Here is a 24,436-nt window from a genome sequence, read left to right as displayed (position 1 = left end):
TTAAAGATGTAATCACCAGTACTTACTGGAACCAGGACATCACAAGAATGATAAGGCCACAGGCTCCCTGGTAAGTTCTATTTTTTTAAAAAATTTTTTATTTTTCCTGGGAAGTTCTAAATAAAAGTTATAAATAAAAGTTGCCCACACTGGCAACCCCACTGGGACCCCTCTCACTCCTGAGAGCTTTCTCTGTATCCTCACTTAATAAAACTCTATTGCTTTACTCACTCTCCTTCTCCCACGAGATTCATTCTTTGACTCTGTGAGGCAAGAGCCTAGCTCTCCCGCCTCAAGTCCACCTCATTTACTCCTGGTCATCACCTAAAAAGGAAATCTTGTTGGTCATCCCTCCTTCTCTGAACAGTCATTCTCATACTTGTCCCCCTGACTCAGCTGCTCATTCTACCTGTATCTCTCCACAACTTTGTTTTCTCTCCAGAATTCTGACTTCCAGATCTATGAACTCTTCTCAGTGTCCTCATTAACTGTTGTCTTCCTTATCTTCAAACAAGCCTGTACTCCTTGTTTCTCCTGCTGTCTCCAAGGGAGGTGGACACTGCCTCACTCCCAGCCTTGGATAGCTGGGGTTGGTATCTTCTCAGCTTCCCAGTGCTGCCATTGGATGACTCTCTAGGTTTACAAGTCTTGTCAAAACCCTGATGCTTTAAGGCTCAGATCATTCAGTTCTAACATCTTTAGTCTTCATTGTTCTTGTCTTTTACCAAACTTCTAAGCATCATTTGTTAAAGAATTTGGCATTTGAGTCACTCTTTTCTACCACCATCCTTGCCTGTATTCTCAATGACATCTAAATCGATGTGACATCAGGGATTAAGTGGGACACAGTGTAGGGAAACAGGTGTGGCTCTTTGTAGGCTGAGGTGGTGCTGCCCATCTGGGGTAATTTGAAAAGAATCAGTTTCCTTTTTCCTAACAGTTTCCTAAGCCTCCTGACCTGCCACCTGAGATACCAAAGTTAGAATCCAGATTTGGTTTTGTTTTTAATGTAACTTATGTAAATTGAAGTATGGTTGACATAAGAGTTCTGTTTTTTTGATGTTTAGTTAAAGATGGCCTTGCAAAACACATGCACAGGAGAGATAGAGTTGTTACTATCTGCTCCTAGGCACCTCAAAGCAAAGTAGTTAATCAAATACCGATATTTAGGGCTGTAGATTACAATCAGCAAAGGACTGTTTTTAGAGCTTGAGGCACAGTTTGGGTGTGATGCTGAAACTGAACTCTAAACCCACAGATCACTGAGAAATGAGGCCAAGTAGAAGGGGCTGGGGTCTTCCTACTTCACAGTATTTTCAATAGTTTGACACAGTTGAAGAGATGCATTATAAGTTGGTAGTGAAAAGTCTTAGTTTGAAGTCCTTATGTTTACTATGCATCTTTAAACCCCCCCCCCCCCCAAAAAGGTCTAGTTTCTTTTTTGGTGAGGCTGAATAAATATGAGTCATTTTCTTCTGGTAATGTTCTAATAAGTAGGTCGGTCAAATGCTTTGGTCATGTTAGGAATTTAATGCATCTATAGTGCATAGTTACCATCCTTTTTTAATTTTCTCATTAGGTTTTTATTATTTATAAGTAAAAATTAAATTTTATGCATCCAATTCATTAACTATAACATAATTAATTGACTATCAACTTGGTTAATTTCATTTTCCGAGGGCTAACAGAGAATGTTTAAAGATTTGAACGATGAATCCCTTATAAGAACCATGGTGTCAGTCATGCAGTGATTAAAATATCAAGGCTTTATCAGTGATTTTCTGTATAAGCCTTTCTTCCCCTGCATGTCCTGTAGCTTGCTTCCTGACCTCTACCCAGTTGCTGAGTGATGCAACACTTGGCCTCTCAAACCTGCATGTCCCTCTGATGTGGCACAGAGACAAGTATTTCAGAAATATCCTGAGCTACTCTGACTGGGCAAAGGTCAACAGTGTTAGTCAAAAATGTCATAGAGATAAATGATGGGGGCTATAATTGTTCTCTTCCAGTTCAGAGTAAGAAATGAGTTCTCAACAAAAAGAGTTTAAAATTACTATCTTGCATATTATGATATCTTAATTGTTTAATGTTTTTACCATATTTCTGAAATTCTTTTCACCTAGCACACTGAAGCAATGTCAACTTCTATTCAAGGTTTTAAATTGACTATGGGACATGGAACAATAGAGGAGTAAATGAAGGATGCAAATAAAAAGCAATTTAATTTTGTCTTCCTCTTCTTGGGGGAGAAAAGGTACCATGAAATATTCAGGTTATGTTTTTGAAATTAATGACAAGGGATACAATTCTATTGAATAAAGCAAATAAAAACTAAGCCTATACTCTAGTTTTATGGCTAAACAAAGGGAGAAGAAATGGAAAAAGAGGAGGAGGCCTGAATATATATTCATCTAGAGAGCAGGCAAAAACAGGTAAGCATACCCAGCAGAGAATTCCATTTTATTGAAATATATTTCTGTCTGGATGTGCTTCATCTTAACCATGATTAAAACTGTGCACGATATTATTATTGTGACTCAGATATAAATACATATATACTTATTGAATATAAGAATATGTATTACATATATTAAATATAGAAATATATTTAATTGAACATATATATACACATTATACAGTGTATATAAATGTTTTATATATATATTATGTGTGTATATGAAGATGTAAGTGTATATGGTCATATATTTCTAGTTTCCTATCATATCTCACATTCCCTTTCTTTCCCTTATTATATACATCTGTTTCTACCTCTATAGAGAAAGAGATGGAAGGTGAGAATGTTTTAGTAGGAAAGTATAGCTCATCACTTCATTTTGGTCATGGGTCTTCAACCATTAAAATGCTGGAAGGTTAATTAAAGATTCAAATAGTTCTTTAACTGACCTGATCTCTAAGCCTTTAGAGGCTTTGCTCTGAATGCATGATGAATATAGTTGATCAAGTGAGAAATTATTTTCTGGGCTACAGCAGTAAGTGACCAAAATAATTTCATCCTAGGGGTGAGACAAAAACCAATCAAGGGCCAGAAATTTCCCCCAACCATTTTTGCTCAGTATTAACGTGGCATTCTCATGGCAAGCAATATCAAATTCATCATACAAATAATGCTCCAGTGGAAAGGATAACTGAAATGGAACATAAGAATTAGGCAATATGGTAAGCCTACCACAGCATAAATCTTTTGGATTTCAGTAACTCTGTCAGATAAAAATTTGGGGGGGGGGGCCTCTTCCTGAGGGTCCTTCTCAAAGACATTTATCCTGTCTTTGCTCTTAGGAAAGCAGATCATGAGGGATATCTGGTCACTTAAAGTCTGGAATAACTCAGAGCAGCCACATTAACCATTAGTATTTACCATCATGAGATGTAAGAACAGAGGGCCTGATACTCTGTTGACCCAGGGTTGGCTTGATATTGTCTTTTTAAACAAATTCCTGATTTCTTTTTTTTTTTTAAAGATATATTTATTTCTATGATAGAGGAGAGAGAGAGAGAGAGAGAGAGGGAGGGAGAAGGTGGGGGGAGGGGCAGAAGGAGAGAGAGAGAATCCTGAAGCAGACTCCAGGCTGAGTGCAGAGCTGGTCGTGGGACATGATCCCAGGACCCTGAGATCATAACCTGAGCCAAAACCAAGAGTTGGCCACTCAATGGGCTGCACCACACAGGCACCCCCTGATTTCTTTTGTATAAAATTACAGGATCAAGAATTCTTATTTATCTGGGGCAATTGGTTAGTTAAGTTCTGGTTACCATACAGTTTCCTAACCGTGACCTTAAGAGACACGTAATAGAATCATTACAAGGGCCCTGTGTCATTTCACAAAAGGAGTCTGAAAGCAAATTTATCCAAGGTGCTTAAGCTGTAATAATAACTAATATTGGCAATTTAAGTTAATAGTTAAGAAACCAAGATTTATTTATAAACCAAGGTTTATATTGTTATTTTACATGTAAGCAGAAAAAGTCCTTAATTATATCCCAAAATATAAAGTTGCAAACTTTCCTTGAAAGAGTGCTTCTCATCCAGTTTCAAGTTTTATCACCAGTTGGTGCATATCTAACCCACATTTAGTCCCTAGTCGAGTCCTTAACTATTCTTTTATCTTATGCCCTTGGCTTTTACTTAAAAAATCATTAAAAGAAAAAGACTACTAGCAAATTTGTTATAATTATTGTTCTATAAAATGTATTATCTCCTATAAAATTGCTATAGGTAAATTATTTTTTAGAGTTTAGTTCCAGAACAAATTTCATTTTTCTTGAGATAGTAGCATGCATCTGTCTTTTAAGTTACCACTACAGAGTAGCTTATGATGTTTCTAGATGTCAGGAAATACAGAAACAAATCTAATGTCCAATCAAAGAGGTTAAGTATATTTACTTTTTCTTCTTTTTTGGTCCTAATTTTCTATTTTTGTTTACTTGAATATGTACCTTTTGGCTGTTCTCCCTATCATTTTGGATATAAAGTGGGGTCTAAAAGTCAATAAAGAAGAATTAAAATGATAGAATAAGAGAAAAATGAATTGCATGTAATCTAATCAGAAAAATGGGTTGGGGAGGGGGTGGTGACTGCAGAAAACCTACCTGAGTTCCTGAGTTCCTCAGCACTATATTGGTAGAGGAGGTCATACACACCACCCAGGGAGCCAGAGGTATAATAGTGAGTTCCAAAGTCATCGAATATCCGGCTATACAAGGCAAAGTTGTATTCTAGAGGCAGGTGGTTAAGTGCTTTCAAAAAGACGTCAGAAAGCTGCAGATCTTTAGTTTTCATTGTGAAGTTTAAAACTTCTATCACTTTATGGATCCTAGTAAAACTAGAATCCTAAATGGAGAGGAGAAAAGAGGGGGAAAAAAAAAAGAAAACAAGATAATTAAAGGTAATGAAAGCTTGAAGTGTCAAGCATTTAAATGTTATCTATTTATCACTAGCTTCATCCCAACCATAGCACACTAACAACTTTAACTCTCTATGGCACGTGCTCACACACAAAATTAGAATTTTCATTTTATTTCCTCAAAGTCCTGAACAAATGAGATTATCTCAGTAATGTAAACTCTGTGGCTGAGGCATAGGTTTGGTAGACAGATCTACCAAAAACTAATCAATTATCAGAAAAGTAAATCTTTCACTCTTGATTGTCAATCATGGTTGTGTCCCTACTGAGTGTTTATTTAGAAATCCTTGCTAACAGGAAACCTTGGAAAAGGACTGCATAAAGTTTTAATTGGAAGTTTGCAACTGAGATTCAAGTCACAGCTCTGTTCCTAACTAGGAAAAGGTGTTTACATTTCTGAGTCCCCAGGAGTCTGTGAAATGTGACCAGGTGCACAGATGAGTGCATTGGGTCACATACCACATCCCTTTCAACTCTAAAATGCTATGATTCAGAATTACTTAGGTTTAAAACTAAACAAAATTATTTATATTCTTTCTCCTCTAAGCATAAACAGAAATATTTGTTTGAGGGTTTTTTTTTAATCGTTTCTTGTTATGTCTGGTTAATTTATGATTTGGTGGTTGGTATTGTACCCAAATCTTGTTCCATTAAATTGTCCTTCTATATACTCACTGAGTTTTATGAGTGTATCCATATGTACTGTACTTTTTAAAAATTTTTATATACTTTACCTCTCAATTTTAGCAAACTGTAGTGTTTGAGTAATAGCAGAGAGAGAAGCATATTTTAGCAAAAGAAATTTATCGCAGCTATAAATTATTAAATAGCTATTTTCCTGTGTGCTATAATTATGGGATAAAATGGCTGCTAACACAAAAGAAAAGAAACAATCACAAGGATTGAAAAAGAGTCACCATTCACTCTCTTCCCTCTCTCTCCCCTACCCTTTTCCAACCCTGCCCTCTTCCTGCCTTTAACACATTTATCGCTCAGCTACCTCAGATGCTATGGACACAGGAACGCACAAGATAGACAAAGTTTATCCTTTTGAGGAGCTTACATTTTCAGTGTTCATTAATTCTTTTTCAAGTTTAATACTTGAATTTTGTCATAGAACCATGGCTTTGGAAATTTGGGGGGACATTCTGTTTTTAGTAAGAAGCACACTCACTTCCAGAGTATCTGAATGTCCATGCAGACACGGGCATTGAAATGCATAGCCCAAAATTTCCAGGTTGCTCTACAAACTAAATTGTAAAAAATACAAGCAAAACTTTGTATTTATATTGTAAAAAATACAAGTGAAACTCAACTCAGCACAAGTACACACACTTATGAAGTACATGCACTCATGATGGGAAAATAAGACTGAAAAATGACATGGCAGTAGGTTATTAACCATGTATGATCTGTTTTTATATTCTGAGAAATCTTGCTTTATTTTCATCATCTTTTTGTGGGTTCAGCTTCAAAAAGTAATTCAGAAAAGCACTGAATCTTACTAAGACAACTAGTCTTTGAAACAGAATATTTGCACAACAAATGTTTAGTCAGATCTGAAAATTATGTAATAAATAAATAAAGCATTAAGCTCCACTGAAGGGCTTGGATTGATTTTCAAGTGTGTGGTGACTTGCTTTCATTATTTGAAGACTAAGAGAGGTTATAGTAGCATTTTCTACTTAACCTGAGATTCCTTATTTTTGTGGAGTCTGATCAAAGATGTTGGGTTGAACTCGATGAAGTTGACAATTTTGTAAGTCAAAAATGGTTGTATATCAGCAATTTCATAAGTTCCAACAGATAATATGAATAGCCTAAAATGTTTCCACTTTGGGGCAGACTATAGAGGATCAAATAACAACCGTTTATCCACAGATAAGGGTTTTACAAGTGTTCTCTAGCATGTCTGAAACATTTATAAACCAATTCTGTGAAGCAAATCTTAATGTTGAGACTGATGTATATATCTATGTCCCTTTCAACATCTCCGTTTCCCTGTTTATTATGAACTATATTTTAAAGCAGTTGTTTCCAATCCTGGATATGATATTAGAGTGAGCTGGGGGACTTAAAAAAAAGAAAGCCAGCATCACATGACCAATCCCAGATATTCTGAATCAGTAAGTTAAGAGAAGGGCCGTGGGATATATTTTTACTTCCTAGTAATTCTGATTCTAACTTGTTTTAAGCATGGGGGGATGGGCTAAATGGGTGATGGGCATTAAGGAGGGCATGTGTTGTGACGAGTACTAGGTATTACATGTCAGTGATGACTCATTATATTTTACTCTTGAAACCAATACTATACTAAATGTTAACTAACTTGAATTTAAGTACAATCTTGGAAGAAAAAAAAGAATATAATTGGTATTGCTCAACCATAAAAATGGATGAAATCTTGCTATTTGCAATGATGTGGAATATGCTAGAAGAGTATAACTTTAAGTGAAGTAAGTCAGTCAGAGAAAGACAAATATCATATGATTTCATATGTGAAATTTAAGAAACAAGACAAATGAGCAAAGAGAAAAAGAGAGAGAGATAAAAAACCAGACTCTTAATTATATAGAAAAAACTTATGGTTGAGTGGGGGCTGAGGGGGCATGAGTAAAATAGGTGATGGGAATTAAGGAGCACACTTATGATGAACACCAGGTGATGTATGGATTGTTGTATCACTGTATTGTATACTTGAGACGAATATGACACTGTATGTTAACTAACTGGAATTAAAATAAAAACTTAAAGGAAAAAAGAATATAATTTGGTTAGTCTGAGGGATACTAGGCTACCTATTACTTCATGTGATAAAAAGAAAACTTGACACATGGTAGATATCTGATAAATATTTCTTGAGTTAAAAATAAATATATGGACTAATTTACTCCTCTGTAAAATATTAAAAAGATCTACTCTGATTCCCTTAGAGTTCTTTTGAAGATAAATGAAATGCCTAGGAAAATTATAAAGTGCTATAAAATATCTTATTTATGTAAGCATATGAATGGATGACTAAATTAAAATATGAAAGGCACTATGATACACGCATAGGAGGAACCTTAAAATGGTGCCCTCCAGCTGCTGGTCCCCTTTGTTCCAGTGTTGGTAACTTTTCTCACCTCCCCCTTCAGGTTCCATGATTCAGAGCTCAGTCTTCCCATATATCTCTTCGGAAAAAACAAATAATATACAGTGGTGGTTGTAGTGAGGAACAGATACTATTTTAAAAGACATTTGTAAATGTCTGAAAATGTCTAATAGAAATCTATCTCCTAAATCATTTAAGAGTTGAAAAATACGTCCAGGAGTTTTAATATACAAACAATAAAAGAAAAAGGAACAGAAGAAGAATGGTTGATGGATGAAGATGTATCTTTACATATTGAAGGAGTTTCACTGGTTCCTGGTAAGACTAATGGAAGAAATCTATTACTTAGATACAACCTAAATTCTAACAACAATAAAAATTATAAATTTCCAGATAGAGGAAGTAAAGGGGAAAAAAATCAGCTTTGCACGTGATTTTTCCTATGCAACAATGAAAAGTAGAAGATAGTGGAATAACATCCACAAACCATCAAGAACAGAAGACTATGGTCCAATATTCCTATATTTGGCCCAGATATTCCTTTATTGCTCAGGGGAAATGTATGCATTTTAGATATATAAAGATTTAGGGAGTAAATTTATAGACACACACACAATATATATATAAAATATAACATAAAATACTATGAACTTAGAACTTGTGTTATGTGAGGAATCCCCAAATAGAGAAGAATCAGAATAAAATAAAATTAACATATGTAATATAAAAATGAACACAAAAAAATCCCAAGGAATACCTTAGAACACAAAGGTTTTGAACTATCCAAACTGACGTTTTGGAGGCCTGTAATGATAGTGGTGGGGGAACAGAAAGCTAGACACATTCTCAAGGAGATAGTGGGGATGGGGTGTAGGGAACTTAAACATCTTTTGGGGGGTTATAGATATTACTTCATGCAATAAAAGGAAAACATAGGTTTAATTATGCGTGTTAATTAAAGAAAGATAATCACAAGCAGAATTTAAAAGTTTAGTAGAACTTTGAAAATGACCAAAAGGACAGAAAGCAATAAACAGAAATGTGACAAAGACAGCAAATTAAAATAGGAAACAGCAACAAAATAAAATGAGTAAGAAAAATTTGAAACGGAAGAAATATGATCAATTATTTCAGTATATTAAATCGAAGAGAGCAGGATTTCCCTAGCAAAGGCCTGTCAGATTATGTTAAAAAAGCAAAGTTCTGGGACGCCTGGGTGGCTCCATGGTTTAGCGCCTGCCTTTGGCCCAGGGCGTGATCCTGGAGTCCCTGATGGAGTTCCACATCGAGCTCCCCACATGGAGTCTACCACTCAATCTGTCTCTCTGCCTCTCTCTCTCTCTGTCTCTCTGTCTCTCATGAATAAATAAATAAAATCTTAAGAAAAAAAAAAGCAAAGTTCTGTTACATGTGGTTTATAAAAAATACATCTGAAACATTAAGTACAACTTTAGAGAGACCGCAACCATAAATACAGCCAAATAGATGCATCATTATTTGTATTACCTCTATAACTTTTGAAATCAGATATAACAAAGTAAATCTATTTATTTATTTTTATTTTATTTCTTTAATTTTTATTTATTTATGATAGTCACACAGAGAGAGCGAGAGAGGCAGAGACACAGGCAGAGGGAGAAGCAGGCTCCATGCACCGGGAGCCCGATGTGGGATTCGATCCCGAGTCTCCAGGATCGCGCCCTGGGCCAAAGGCAGGCGCTAAACCGCTGCGCCACCCAGGGATCCCCAAAGTAAATCTATTTAAATTTGCATTAGAAATCTTACTGGTTTGATGTAATAAACTCTCCCGTTCTAATTACATGATTGCTGGAATTGGAGTTAATTTTTCAAAAAGAATAAAATGATTTGGAACCATTTTGATTACCTTTTTATGGGAGGCTTGAATGGCTTGTTTGAAGGCAGAGTTATGGGTGGTGCTTTGAGTTTTCTTTGAGGAATAAAAAATTGGTATATAAAGACTGCTCTGCTCTTCGCCCCCAAATAAACCTTGTTGATTTTCATTCTTTGTAAGAGAAATTAAGTCCTTGTAGAAATCTGTTTCCAAATCATCTTCTTTAGTTTGTACCTGGAGAAAAATCAGTATAAAATAAGACATAATTTAGGAAATATTAGAGCTACTTGTTAAGAACTAATGCAATGATCCTTCATTCCTTTATGCATTCAATAAATATTTGTTGAAGACCCATTTTGCTAGAAATAAAGGAAAAGTTAGTTCCCTGCCCTCAGGGAGTTAATAGCTTAGTTAGGGAAATAAACAATCACAGACAATACAATGTGGGAAGTGCTGTGCTGCTAATGGGATTGGCATTAATAACCATAAAACCCAGAGAGGCCACACCAGGTAAACCTTCACCAAGGAAACTACTAAACTGAGACTTAACAGGGTAATAAGCAACAAGGGCTAGTTTTAGTCGGCTTGGGAATTTGATGCTCTTCGAAATCTAATCGAAGGTATCTTCCCCAAAACTGAGGCCTAGAAAAGGGAAGGACAAATGCTGTCCTTCCTCACTCTGGTTCCATTCCCACCCACTTAGCCTCCTCCTAGATGTTGAGCATCAGCACGCTACTGGTTATGTCTGTGGGACAGAAGATAAAGAATCAATTGGCTTGGCCTGGTGGGTGGTTATCAGCCTTCACTGCCTAGGTCTGGAAAGTGGAGAAAAACACAGCCCGTGGGACTTGACTTGAACTAGGAGTGGAGCAGGAATTTTCCAAGTACAAGTTAAATTTCTATTATGCTTATGCTGGTAAAAAGAGACAATAGATGATTAAAAAAAAAAAAGAAGAAGAAGTTGCAAAGTAAATTGATTTAAGAGTACTTTATGTTGGAAGATGCTTGGGTTTGCAATGGAAAAATTTCTTGTTTTAAAATATTCAGTATTAAAATGCACTCTGAGGCAAACCACATGTCACAATCAAATAGCTTGTACAATTAGTGAAGAAAAGACAAAATAACCCAGCTGCAAGAGTCTTGTTCAACAGTAAGATGCAGTCAAAAGTTCAGTGCTTCTTTCAGATAATACAGTGCATGCTAGTTAGCATTTAAAGGGCCCCAAAATGAAGCTCTTCAGTTAGCAATGAAGCAATACAATCCTATTGAAATATAGCTGCTGCCATTTCTTTACCATTTCTCTAAAAAGCTCAGACTATAAATATTTTGTTTTATGAATTAGCTTTTACACAAGAAAAGATGTGTCAGCTTAAAGGAAAAGATACTAGCTTGGTAGTTTTGGAATGTAGGTGAGATTTGGTGGGGTGAGGTCCAGAGCCTAAGAAAAAATTATTTTTTTTCTAAGATTTTTATTTATTTATTCATGAGAGACATAGAGAGAGAGGCAGAGACACAGGCAGAGGGAGAAACAGGCTCCATGCAGGGAACCCAACGTGGGACTCTATCCTGGATCTCCTGGATCTCCTGGATCTCCTGGATCCTGCCCCAGGCTGAAGGCTGCGCTAAACCACTGAGCCACTGGGGCTGCCCTCAAGAAAGAATTCTTGAGACATCTTTGATGCAAGTGGTGGATTTATTAAAGCACGGGGACAGGACCCTTGGGTAGGAAGAGCTGCTACCCCTGGGGTTATGAGGGGTGGCTGATTATATACTTGGGAATTGGGAGAAGATAAGGAAAAGGGAGGTTTCAAAAGCATTTTCGTATGTTAAAGACTCAGTGGATACTGGAGGCCTTGCCATTGTCAAGTTAAGATTGTTTTTCCTTCTAGCAAGGCATTAACATTAAGACAATTGGGAGCTATGTGGAGGAACGTACTTTCTGTCAGCTTTAAGTATCTGTCAATGGGCTGCAGGTTAGAAGGACATTTAATTTTATCTACATCTCCTTCTGGAAGCTACAGTTATTGATAAAAATGCTCTGTTCGTGTAAATCACTAAGACATCTGTAAACTGAGGGAGGCTCTTGTCTTGCAGAATTGTGGTCTCCTTAAGTTAACCATTTGTTTTTCCTTTCCTTAGCCTTAGGGCAGTGAGGAGTGCCTGAGGAATATCACACAGATCCCACCTGGGGGGAGTGTGGATTGTAGGGTGTCAGCTTGTGCTTTGTCCTCAGCTAGCCTTCTGCTCCCTCATCAGAAGGTATCCTGGGCAGAAGCTAAGAGAAAATCTGCCATGTAATTAAGTTGGTGGAAGAACAGGTTTATGGGGACCAGGGATGAAAAATTAGACTGAACTGGGAAACTGGAGCCAGGGCTTTTGGGGGGCCCTGAGAAAGTATTTGGATTAACTTCTAAAGGAAGATTTTGCATATAGTAGATTCTTTAAAAATGTTAATTGAATGAATGAAAAAGTGGAAGTGTTACCATCACTTTTGTGTTTTGTAAAGATCACAGTAAAGTATAGTTAACTAAAGTGGAGGCAAGGAGAGCCATTGCAAGAACTGTTGAAATGAGCCCAGTGAGACAGGATGATGGCCAAGGCTAGGGGAGCTGTGGCTGGGTAGAGAGAAACTGGGGCATTTGCAAGATATTTGGGAGGAAAGTTCACAGAAGTCTTTGAGGGAGTAGATATTGGGGTGGAGCGGGGAGGCTGGAGAGATGATGGGAATGCTGTTCCATGAAAGGGAATATAGAATGACAAGGCAACTTTTGAAAGCATAGATTTTCCCAGGAAGATGTTAACCAAACTAGGGGGGTGGGGGTGGGGGTGGGGAGGTTTTAATCTTCATTTACATATATTACATACATCGCAGAGCCCATCCATCCTCACCATCTATAGATCCGGTGGGCTGATGACCTAGGATTCAATGTGTGTCAACACTTTTACTTTGTGTTTGAAGAAAGGAGGTGGGTTTGCAGAAAGGAGCAGAGGAGAAGTAAGAGGAACTAGGGGAATGGAAAGGATGAGGTGGCACCTGGTTTCCTGTGCTGTGAGCCTTAGAGGTAGGACCTAAGGTTGTGATTTCATACGGGATTTGGGGAATTTTTGAGGGATTGCAGAGATATGAAGGTTCTCAGGCTTTGGGGCGCAGTAAGAGGCCACATCTAGGTAGGCCAATGCATTGCTAAGTATCAAAGTCTAGCAGTAACTGTATTCTGCAGTTTGCTGCTGACAGCAAATGCTTAGCACACAGCCAGTAGCAAAGCAGTGCCACCTAGAAAAAAGGAGGAATATTCTTGAGTAAGTGGTACAACTCTGGGGCCTGGTGCAGGGATCATATGGTGACTGAGCTCAGCAGTTAGGGGCTGGGGGTCCCCCGGGAGCAGAATTCTTCCTATGGTCTTCTAATCTGACTTCCCATCCAATGCCTTCTCTTCCCTTCCTTTTAGGAGCCTCTCTCATCTTTGCATACCAGCCACCCCATTACTTCATTTATCTTAATGAACGCCAATACTATAAGAGAAAGGAAGTCAGATGCCTGCTGAATTTCTTCTCTGTTGTTTTCAGTAAAGCACAGCTTAGATTTGCACAGTTGCCTGCTCACAGCCTGAGCAAAGTAATACAGAGATCACTGAAAAATCAACCAAACTCTTGTGACCTTGGATCTGGTTATTGACCTTCCTCAGGAGTTGTCTGTTTCCTAAAACTCAATGACATATAGTTAGAGATCAACTCAGGTAGTTTCTTAAGGTTTGACAAATTTTAGATCTACATTGTTAATGAAAGGACTCTTTTTTATTCTGAATGAGGATTTTTAGACTGTATTTCCTGATGTAACTAGCCATCCAGACTTGGGTTACCAAGTTATGTGAGTGGGTCCAGTGGTCTGCTGGTAAATGTTTAAAAACCCGTGCTCTGGGAAGGTGAAAACCTGTGATTTACTATAGCACTTGCCATTGGTTATAGTGCATATATCCCTACCATAGCTGATTCAAGCTACCTCTGTGGTACCTCCTAATTCAAACTTGGAAAGAGATGTATGGTAGCAAATTATTATACAGCATTTTCATAACACATATACAATAGATGTAAATAACCTCAAGAGCCTCGATGGGAAAATGTAGCAAAATAATGAAGAGTTGATAAATTTTGAGTAATTATCACCTATGTTTTTAATATTTTAATTGTAAGGCTACATATTTAATATTTAGTGATGTCTATGTTTATAAACTAGCTTGCAAAGTTCCTAAAAATTCAGCAATTGGCTCTTGTAATCTGGAAGAGCTTGCTCTAGCACAACATTGGTGAACCTCACAGATGATACCTTTTAAACGACCGTTTATGAAAGGTACTCAAACACGGCATGTATTGCATGGTTGTTAATATCTTTCTTGCTATTACTGTCAAGGTCTCATCTAGCTCAGGCAGCAGGGCAGTAGGAGCCAGGAGTTCTAATTCTGATGTGCCATTTACTTGTTGCATAACTCTGAGAAATTTGTCTAACTTGGATCTTCTACTGGTACAACAGATATAAACAATCTTCTATTTTTCTGGGAAGGATATTATGGGAATTGAGTAAAACAATACATGCAAAATACTTTCAAAACTCTAAGTATAAAATGTTTAGATAACAAATTTGCCCTCATTCTCATGAGCCTAATTTAACATGTGACTTGTAAAACTGCATGAAATAGATGCTTGCTGAGAATATAGGCAGTATTTGCAGGGGAGGATTACTGTATTTTAAAAGTAAGCATATGGATTGTTTAAGTGCTAGAAGACATCCTCCAACATAACAGTATTATATGTAAATGTTTGCATGTTAGCTCTGTCTCCAAAGGTTATTCAATACGATACATCTCAAGAGTAATGGTATTATTGACAGAATTACTATCTTTTTGGAACAATGTCTCATCCGAGTTCCTATTTAGCATACCAGTGACACCTTTTCCACCTTCCTTGGTAGTGGTGGACCCTCTGGGATTAGCATCTTCTGGATCTGTGGGGAGATGGTGGGCAGTTTCTTTACATGGTCAGAAGTCACTTGTTACCCTTGTCACTTCTATCTTCAGGCAGAGATCAGACTCCTCAGGGTCAGCCTCCCAGAAGGTGTTTGAATTAGGCAATTGGGCCCCAAAGGCATTCCCTTTGTCCATGAATACATATTAAATGGCTTTAAATTGAGCTGATCAAATTAGAAAACTATGTGTATTTATATCTATATCTATATCTATATATCTATATCTATCTATCTATCTATCTATCTATCTATCTATCTATCTATCTATAAAAGGTTTTCTAAAGGAAGGATTGAATGACTTTTGTTGAATCCAGAGAGCAGTCTCAGAAATCACTGGACCCCCTGAAATTCACTCTAGCATGTCAAAATGTTATGCATGGGTATTACCATTAAAATCTTGGCTTTCCTGTTTCTCTTATCATACTTTAAAAGAAATAGATTGTTTACTTTTAGTTCAACAATTTTGGAGTACTTATCATGCATAAGGCAGTAGGCTAGATCTGGGAGTATTGCTCATTTCACTGAGGAAAACAAAGAGAAAACCAAATCAACTAATAAAATAGAAAGAAAGGTAAGAAGAACTACCCCTGTGACATTTAGCTTCATCTTGATTTTTTTAAGAAGCCAGGCACTCTTTTATGTCTAAGTATTGTGGTTCTCTGAGAGAATTAGCTATGGTAGGAGAAAATTTGGAATCAAGCAAACCATTTTGTGCGGGAGAAGGTACAGCTAAATGTTCACTGGAGAAAGCACGGACTCTGGAGTTTGGGAAACCAGAGCTTGAATATCTAATCCATGACTTACGTGCTGCTTGACTATGGACAAATTGGTTACATTAGTTTTTTCATCGGTAAAAGTGATGATGACAACACTGACCTCACTGGGTTGTGGAAAGATCAAACACCAACCTAGAATGGGTGATTTAAAATGTTCATTACCTTTGTATTTTCTCGTTTCATTCATCAATAACTTTTCATTGGAAATTTAGCTTATAATCACTGTCAGCATTGGAGTGCCGCCATGATAGGTTGTCATACCTCAAAGTTGACATTCTCCAAGTTGGCCGGAACTCGGTATGGATTACTTGCTTTACTGCTTTTGACAGTTTTACATATTCCTCCAGTGAAAGAGTTATCAAGGACCTCTCCTCTGGGCTCTCCTGCTAGAAAATGAAATCTGCAAACAAAGTAATTTTCAAGAATTCAATAGATGTAGAGCAATCTTTAGAATTTACCATACTTTTATATGAAAGGAATTCCTTTCTTAGACATTTTTGACTCATGACAAACGACTTGAAGAAAAGCCCATTTTTTTCTAGTTTATGGTGAGGCAGCAGAAAGGGTTGGAAGCCAAAACCTAGCCCTTCTGTTAGATTTCTTGTATTCCACTCATTTAATTGTTCTGGGCTTTTAACACAAAATAAAATTTAGGTTTATTTTTATTTCATGACTTACAAAACCAGTGCAAACTTTGGAAGCAGATTATAAGATAAATTATTACATGATTAATGCCATTCTGGGTTCACTTCCTTCAGTATGATACAGCAAAGGAATTCTTAGAGAGAGTTAACAATTAAATAGTAATAGCAGTATTTTAATAAAATTATAATAATACTATTGTTTTTATTAATAACGGTAGTAATATTTAAAATTTGTTTAATAAATGCCTACATACTATTTACTTTATGTATTTTTATACATATATTTACTATATGTATATTTACACACATTACATACATTTTTATAATATACATACATATTTACTATTTGTAAATACATATACATATTTACTGTATGTATATATGAATATAATAAATATACATATATATTTATACATATACATTTATACATATACTTGTATCAAGCACTGTTTGATCTACACTTAACGTTACTATTTAAAAAAAATTTTTTTTTTAGATTTTATTTATTTATTTGACAGAGGGAAAGAGAGCACAGCAGAGGGAAGTGCAGGCAGAGGGAGAGAGAGAAGCAGGCTCCCTACAGAGCAGGGAGTCAATGTGGGTTTCAATCCCAGAACCCTAGGATCATGACCTGAGCCAAAGGCAGATGCTTAAATGATTGAGCCACCCAGGCACCCCTAATGTTACTGTCATATTTATTTAATATTTATGATAACCGGGATCCCTGGGTGGCGCAGCGGTTTGGCGCCTGCCTTTGGCCCAGGGCGTGATCCTGGAGACCCGGGATCAAATCCCACGTCGGGCTCCCGGTGCATGGGGCTTGCTTCTCCCTCTGCCTATGTCTCTGCCTTTCTCTCTCTCTGTGTGTGACTATCATAAAAAATATATATTTATGATAACCATGTGATGTAGATATAGATACAAATATTTCACCAATTTTATAAATGAGGAAACTGAAGGACATAACCATAGCACAAGTCAAGTATGTAAGAAATTATGGAAATCAGGAAATTGTTTTATAGTAGATAAAAAACTTCTCCAAGATGCTCCAATAGATTTCCAAATTCTTATAAATATTCTGTGAAAAAACCTTTGTAAAAAGCTTGATAATGCTGGCTTACATGTGATGAGATAATAAAAAATATATATAATGATCTGTGCCCCCAGCTTCTGGCACAGAGCCCCTAAAATCCTTGTAGCTTCCTACGTAGTAAGAGCACTAAGAACATCTTTTGTTCTAATATTTGGTCTTTGACCCCAGTTTTTGACACAGAGCTCCTAAACCCCTTGGAATTTCCTCGGTGATAGGAGTGTCTTGTGTTCTAATAAGGTGACTCTTGGTAGGCTCCTGGGTGGGGGATGGCCACCAGAAAGGCCAACCCATGTTTAGAAGCTTGGAATATATTCAGCCTTATTTCCAATCTCCAGAGAGGGGAGAGGGACTAGAAATGGAGTCAATGATCAATCAGGCCTACATGATGGAGACTCCATAAAAATCTGACAACTGTGAGGTTCAGATTACTTCCGTTAAATACATGGAAAGTACTGAGAGAATGGAGTGCCTGGGAGGAGGCGAGTCATGGAAGCTCTGTGTCCCTTCCCACACAGCTTACCTTGCATATCTCTCCCAACTGGACATCTGTATTTTTTTTAATATTGTTTTATAATAAACTGGTAAACAATGTTTTAAAAAAGAAACAACAAAAGGAGTCACTTGGGCTAAGCTTCATGTCAGCAAACCAAGCCTTAATGCCTAACCTAATTGCAGTTCTTTATCGCCTCTCCCAAGAATGTGAGCTTTAACCAGCAATGTCGAATACTTGGTCAGCACTAGTGAGCTAATCTGCCTGACTGACTCCTGCTTTCCCTCAAAGGAAGGTGACCTTGCCTGAAATAATCCACTCTTGGCAGAAACTTCCTTGCTCTGCTTCCTTCTGCCCATAAATGTTTTCCATTTTTGTAGAACTCCTTGGAGCTCTTTTCTATCTGCTAGATGGAAGGCTGCCTGACGCGAATCATTAGAAAAAGCCAATTAGATCTTCACTTAGTTGAATTTTGTCTTTTAACAACCAGTAAGTAAATTGTTTTACTGAGTTCTGTGAGCCATTCTAGCAAATTAATCAAAGAGGAGGGGGTCCTGAAAACCTCCTAGGTATCAGAGTCACAGGTGATAATTTGGGCTGGTGATTAGCATCTGAGGAAGCTGGGTTGTGGGACTGAGCCCTTCACCTGTGACATCTGACACTACCCTTAGGTACATGGTGTCAGAGTTGAATCAAACTATAGGACACCCAATTGGTATCTCAGAGATTGACTTGGAAAACCCCCGCACTTCTGGTCAGAGCATGGCGACAAGGGTGGTCGCGTGAGAGGAGAAGAGGTACAGAGCAGAACTGGTAGTGAATTATACCTCAATAAAGGTGTTTTTAAAAAAGGTGTGATTCCTGTGGCTTTTGTAAAATGCACCTCATACTCCAATAGCTGCAAGCACAATTTGAGGTTTGTTCTCATCCGTATTTGAATTTGCATCAATGGGTATTTTGAGGGAGAAAGTATGAGGAGTTGGTCTGGGAAAAAGTTTCATGGTAGCAAGACAAACGCAGGTGTTTTAAGACTCATTCATTTTTGTTTTCGGAGTTGAGAGGGATCAATGAGATAAAAGAACTGTTGACCTTACACTGTTTTATACAATGTACTTATGAGTTTGTCACAAACAAGAAAGGGCTGGGGAAAAATGGCTCATGGGTCATGAGGAATTTATGAAGGTAACAAAGAGCTAGAAGGTAGTTTTCTGGAGATAGCTCTATTAGGACATGCCCAAGGAGTCTTTTAGGTGTTAAGTCAACTACATAGTGATTTTCAGCTTTATTCTTTCTCCTCCCTTCTGTGGTATTTAAGTTGACTAAATAGTTTGGTCTTTCAAATATATTATATGGTCTTTCATATTTTAAGTTTTAAAGTGTTTTTATCTAATTTGGCCTTATGTGTCGTATTTTATACTTTCAAAATTTAATAACAAATTACACACATATATAAATCTGCATGTGTGTGCCTGTATGTATATGTGTGTGTATGCATTTGTACCTTGGTCGAACCTGAGAAAAAATGAATAGCATGCTATTATTGCCCAATTCTTGCTTTAGATTTAAGACTTGGTGACTGGTGCTGGCAATGTAGGAACGTTGGTATGTCTTGTTAAATTCTTTCTTGGAGAGATGCTACTTAAAAACAGGTACAGCTACCCAGGAGGCTACCTTTTTTGGGTAGAAATGTGCTAGAGAGGGGGCAGAGATTCTAAGGCCAATAGATAAGAAAGAGATTCCAGTAAGCAGCTCTTAAAATTCTTGGTCCCTGGAGAGGCGAGGAGAGGACTGGCTGTCCCTGAGCCAGCAGGTTTTGCTCATTTCTGAGAAACCTTGGGATAACAGCTCTGGTTGGCAGAGGGCCACATGGTCCTTCTGCCAAAGTACACATAGCATGTGGTCCTCCCCATCTGTAACTCTAGAGCCTAGACCAACTGAGCAAGAGGTGTTTGTAATGTCACCCCTCATCAGTTGGAACATTAGGAAATGTGATTATCAGTAGGACTTTTGGGCTGAGGTTTTCTTCCAGGGAAAGGAAAAGAAGAAAACCATTTCTGTACGTTGGTAAGAAGATGTTGTTGAAACACTCTCATTGAAATCAACACTAATTAGGAATTCTTAGGACAGAATGTGAAACCAGTTTGTAGTCATCTGATGTATACATGAGGAAATTGCAGCTCAGAAATGTTCGATAACTTAGTTATGATGTAAGTGAGCTAATGCAGAACTAGTTCTAGGACCTGGCTCCCCCACCTCCAGAGTCATAGTGGCTCCATTTTACTGCTATCAGAGTTTGGTTCAATAGCTTCTGGTTTTTGTTCTAATTAAGTGAGGTTGTATTTGTAACTGCTGCTGTTCATCTTTGGTGCCTCAAGGTTTCATATTATGCAGGTCTGGCAGCATAAGTGAAGACTTAGAAATAGAGCCCAATACAAAGCAGCAAAAGCCTATAGCAAACTATTTGCTTTCTGGCCAAAAATTGATAGGAGAATTCTTTATCATGGGATCAAGAGAGTACAGGAGATTATCTTTACTGATTTTCTTATGCTTCCAACTAAGGCTTAGTTCTCTTTTCATTGACTTCTCTTATATTTCCTGAGATTTTCTAAGACATTGGCGCAGTTTAATGAATGTAGAATCCTTTGCCAAATCTCCAGTGTCCTCATGACCTAAAATAAGAATGTTAGAACTCCTGAGCACTATTTAAAGACTGGAAGGAGGTTTGCATGGTTTACTGACGTTTCCTCCAGTATGTTCTCATTCTTAAGGTGGATATTGTCCTAAATCAGAATGTAATGGTGGAAATCACCTGGGTTTTGAAATCTGGATTTGAATTCTGGTTTCACCACTTACTGGTTGGTAGGACAGGTTATTTAACCTTTCTGCATCTCAGTTTCCTAATCTATAAGCTGAGCAAGTAGACCAGATGGTAATGCATCTGGTCCTGAACTACCCATGCACTGCATGGTCCATGTGAGAGAAGGTTTGGATACCTTAGCCAGGTTCAGCTGACCTCTTACCCTCTTACTTTTCTTACCATTATTATTATTTTTTTATCACCTCCCGTTTTTTTTTTTTTTTTCATGTTTGCCTCATTCCTTTCCTGCTGTCTTTATCTCCCATCATTGACTCTGACTTTGCCTCTCGTGCTTGCAGACTGGTTTTCCATCCTTAGTGTTTTGGGTTTCAATACAGTCACAAGCATACTTTCCTGATACCCTCTTCTCCATTATCAGTGGGAGTTTGGGGCGGAGGTTTTTTTCCAGGGAAAAGAAAAGAAAGAAACCATGTCTGTACATTGATAAGATGATATTAAAGCACTCTTACTGAAATAAACTCTAATTAGGAATTCTTAGGACAGAACTTCAAAGCAGTTTGTAGTCATCCAACATACAGATGGGGAAAGTGTATTTCTAATTGGTTACTCACCCAATCAAGACCTAGCCCCAGGAATCCACCCTGATTCACTCCAGAACTGTCAGAAGGATAGATGAGAATGGAAACAAACCATGGTTAGGAAGCATTGGCTGGTAGAGGCTAAGTGTGAAGATGCTAAATTCTTCTATACTGCAGCAGTGAGGATCATGGCCACATAATGCCAGAGCAGGGCCACCTCATGTGGGAGACAGGGCTGGTGGGAGTCATAAGAGGTTAATGAGGAAGGTGGACAATCATGTGTCTCATTGCTTCACTGCTACTTCCACTCATTCCTCCTGAGATTCCTTTACTCCTTCAAAGGGTGAAAAGACAATAATTACAAACCCAGCGCCCATCAGCTGTACGCTGGGGATGGGATTCCACTGCCGCTTCCCCGGGCACACTGCTTTTGCTCTCCCGCAGTTCCTTTCATCCGAATTGTCCCCACAGTCATTTTCTCCGTTGCATTCTAACTTGTTGGCAATGCAGCGGCCTGGTCAAGATAAGCAAATGACGTTAACAACACGTGATTATTTAAGATATTTATTGCTTTGAAACAAGTGAGTGCTTTAAATTTCAAGGGAGAGTTGTGAGGAAAATTTTCACTATTTTTGATACAGATTTAGGAAATATGGAAATGGATGCCAAACTGATATTTTCCCCTTATTTTTGTAGGATTACAAGAATACTGTAGAATTTAGTTACCATTGGGCTGATTGTCTTAATAAGAGAAGTAATTCTAGAATCCCAATCCCATGACAGTGAGCTTGCTGCAGAAACCATGTTCTGTACGTTCAGGCTTTTGTTTTGATTCAGAACAACAAACTCAAGGTCACTATTCTTATTTTTTAGAAAACCCTATAATTTAATATATATATATATATATATATATATATATATATATACACACACACACACAGATACACATGATAATATCACTGTATCTCTAAAATTTTATGTTGAGTGAAAGAAGCCAGACATATAAGAGCCATGCTATGTGATTTTTTTATCTTATGTTCAAGAACATAAAATTTATTATATCTAATTGTTTTTTGAACAAGTTAAAAAAGCAATTCTTTAAACCACTAGGTACTACAGGGTTAAGTAGCAGGTTAAGTGAGTGAATTTACAAAATAGTACAAACTCCATTTACTTAGATAATTCCCTTCCTTTTTAAATTTCCTGAATTTCATAAGGATCCTTAGAATCAGTGTATATTAATCTGTTACAGAAATTGAAATGGCTTATGTACAAGACAGCCCCTCTCCTGTCCTTCAGCCTCTTGTCTATAATCAGGGATGCTGGCATCTATACGATTATGTACAGGTCTCACTGACAATGAGATTGAATTAAATGTTTTACTCAAGATCATCTGATTAATTACTTTAAGTTGTAATCAGCATCTCACTGCAGCTATGCATAACTATTTTTTTAAAGATTTTATTTATTTATTCATGAGAGAGAGAGAGAGGCAGGGACACAGGCAGAGGAAGAAGCAGGCTCCATGCAGGGAGCCTGATGTGGGACTCAATCCTGGGACTCCAGGATCACACCCTGGGCCGAAGGCAAGCACTAAACTGCTGAGCCACCCAGGGATCCCCTACACATAACTATTTTGACTAACTGAAATGCTTGGGGAAATTTGGTATTCTGTTGAATTAAATTTTTTTATTAATAGAAAGTTTTCCAGAAAACACTTAGTTTCAACTCTTTTGGTAAATAATCTTCAATAAGAAGGTAGAGAAAAATGGAAGTAATTAAGTCTCTTTCTCTGATTATTCAAAATTTTGTATTGTATCTGGACCATAATTATAAAGAATTATAGTTGTGAGCACCATAATCAAACAAGACTGAATATATTAAGGGAACTGGATGTCTGCGAGTCCCAAGATATTACCTGAAAGATGGTTTGTTTTTAAAATAGCACATCTCTAGTGTTTTGTTTGTTTGCTTTTTTTAGGGCAGAAATGAGTATGTAATTTAGTTTGAAATAGAGATGCTTTTTCCAAAGGAAAAAAAGAACAAATATTACATTTTTTAAAAGTTTTGAAACTCACCCTTTTAAATTTGAGCAAATCTAATTTCTGATATGGTTACACTAAAAAAAAAAAAAAAAGAAATCCCATTTTATCAGGCAGAGGTAGGGACATACGTGCAGGGTATCGTTCTCATTAGCCTAGCTTTGTGAACAAGGAAACAGTTGTGTATGAATATAAGAAATTCTATTCATTTGGTACTTCTGGGGATATTGAAGGAGTGATTAGCAAGGGTAGGGATGAAATCCAGAGGACTTCTTTTGAGTGATGTTTAGGATTGGGTGGCAGGAGTGATAGAGGTCAGATAGGGCACAGCTGAGAATGGTTCCAGGCCACAGAAACTCAATAGAATAGGAAACACAAGGGGAGAGATATTGTAAGCCATAAATATATCCCATACCAAAGAATGAATGGGAAAGGTGAAGGGCAGTTTGGATAGTGCAGGATTTGCAGAAGTCAGCATGCGTTAGCCAATGCATGCATATATATATACTTATACCTGGATATATGTATCACTTAGAAATCGTACATGTTTTTCCTATTTACTTGAACATTTGTGTTACTGCAATGGTGTAGTATATGTATAACAAGCTACAGCTTCTCTTATCTTTATGCTTAAAATTAGGAGTTTGAGAGAGGAATTGGTATAGTGTGAGTTGGGATTATTAGTCTTGTGGGTAATTCTCAAAGATCCACATGTGCATTAAAATCATATATTTAGTCTTGAGGGACTCGAACAGCAATCATGAGGGAGGAAAGGGAAGAGGGAAACTCACTTTAGGATAAATAGTTCTTTGTTAATTGAGAGCCAGGCATCTATTGAGTCCATACAAGCTTTTATTTCTTTTGAGAGGGGCATTAGTGGATGATTTTACACTTGGTCTTAGCCAAAAGGCTGAAAAGCAATAGTGGCTGATTTTAGAAGAGCAAAGCAAGTATATAATCTTCAATGAAATATTTAACAATCAGTAGGCCATGGCATTGATCAAAACGAATGCCAACCACATCTGTGGCAGGGATCATGCACTTAATGGCTGGATCATGGGAAGACCTAAGGATTCCTGGTGAAGGGACCTGAACAGCAGAGCAGGG

The 24,436-nt window shown here is 37.4% G+C and overlaps 1 protein-coding gene across 6 annotated transcripts in view; it reads right to left on the bottom strand.

Annotated features, from left to right (window-relative positions):
* Window positions 1-24,436, bottom strand: part of C6 (complement C6) — a 94,945-nt gene that overhangs the window by 30,831 nt on the left and 39,678 nt on the right. For all 6 annotated transcript variants that reach the window (XM_025436437.3, XM_025436439.3, XM_049109297.1 and 3 more), the window contains 4 exons: window positions 21,654-21,801; window positions 15,926-16,064; window positions 9,902-10,102; window positions 4,609-4,849 (listed from right to left, as the gene is read on the bottom strand). In XM_025436437.3, the coding sequence (XP_025292222.1) occupies window positions 4,609-4,849; window positions 9,902-10,102; window positions 15,926-16,064; window positions 21,654-21,801 (729 nt within the window). The remainder of the gene's footprint in view (window positions 1-4,608; window positions 4,850-9,901; window positions 10,103-15,925; window positions 16,065-21,653; window positions 21,802-24,436) is intronic.

This window comes from Canis lupus, chromosome 4 (assembly GCF_003254725.2).
Source record: "Canis lupus dingo isolate Sandy chromosome 4, ASM325472v2, whole genome shotgun sequence".
In the NCBI taxonomy this organism is placed as follows: Eukaryota; Metazoa; Chordata; class Mammalia; order Carnivora; family Canidae; genus Canis; species Canis lupus.
This window is presented reverse-complemented; position numbering and strand designations above follow the sequence as displayed.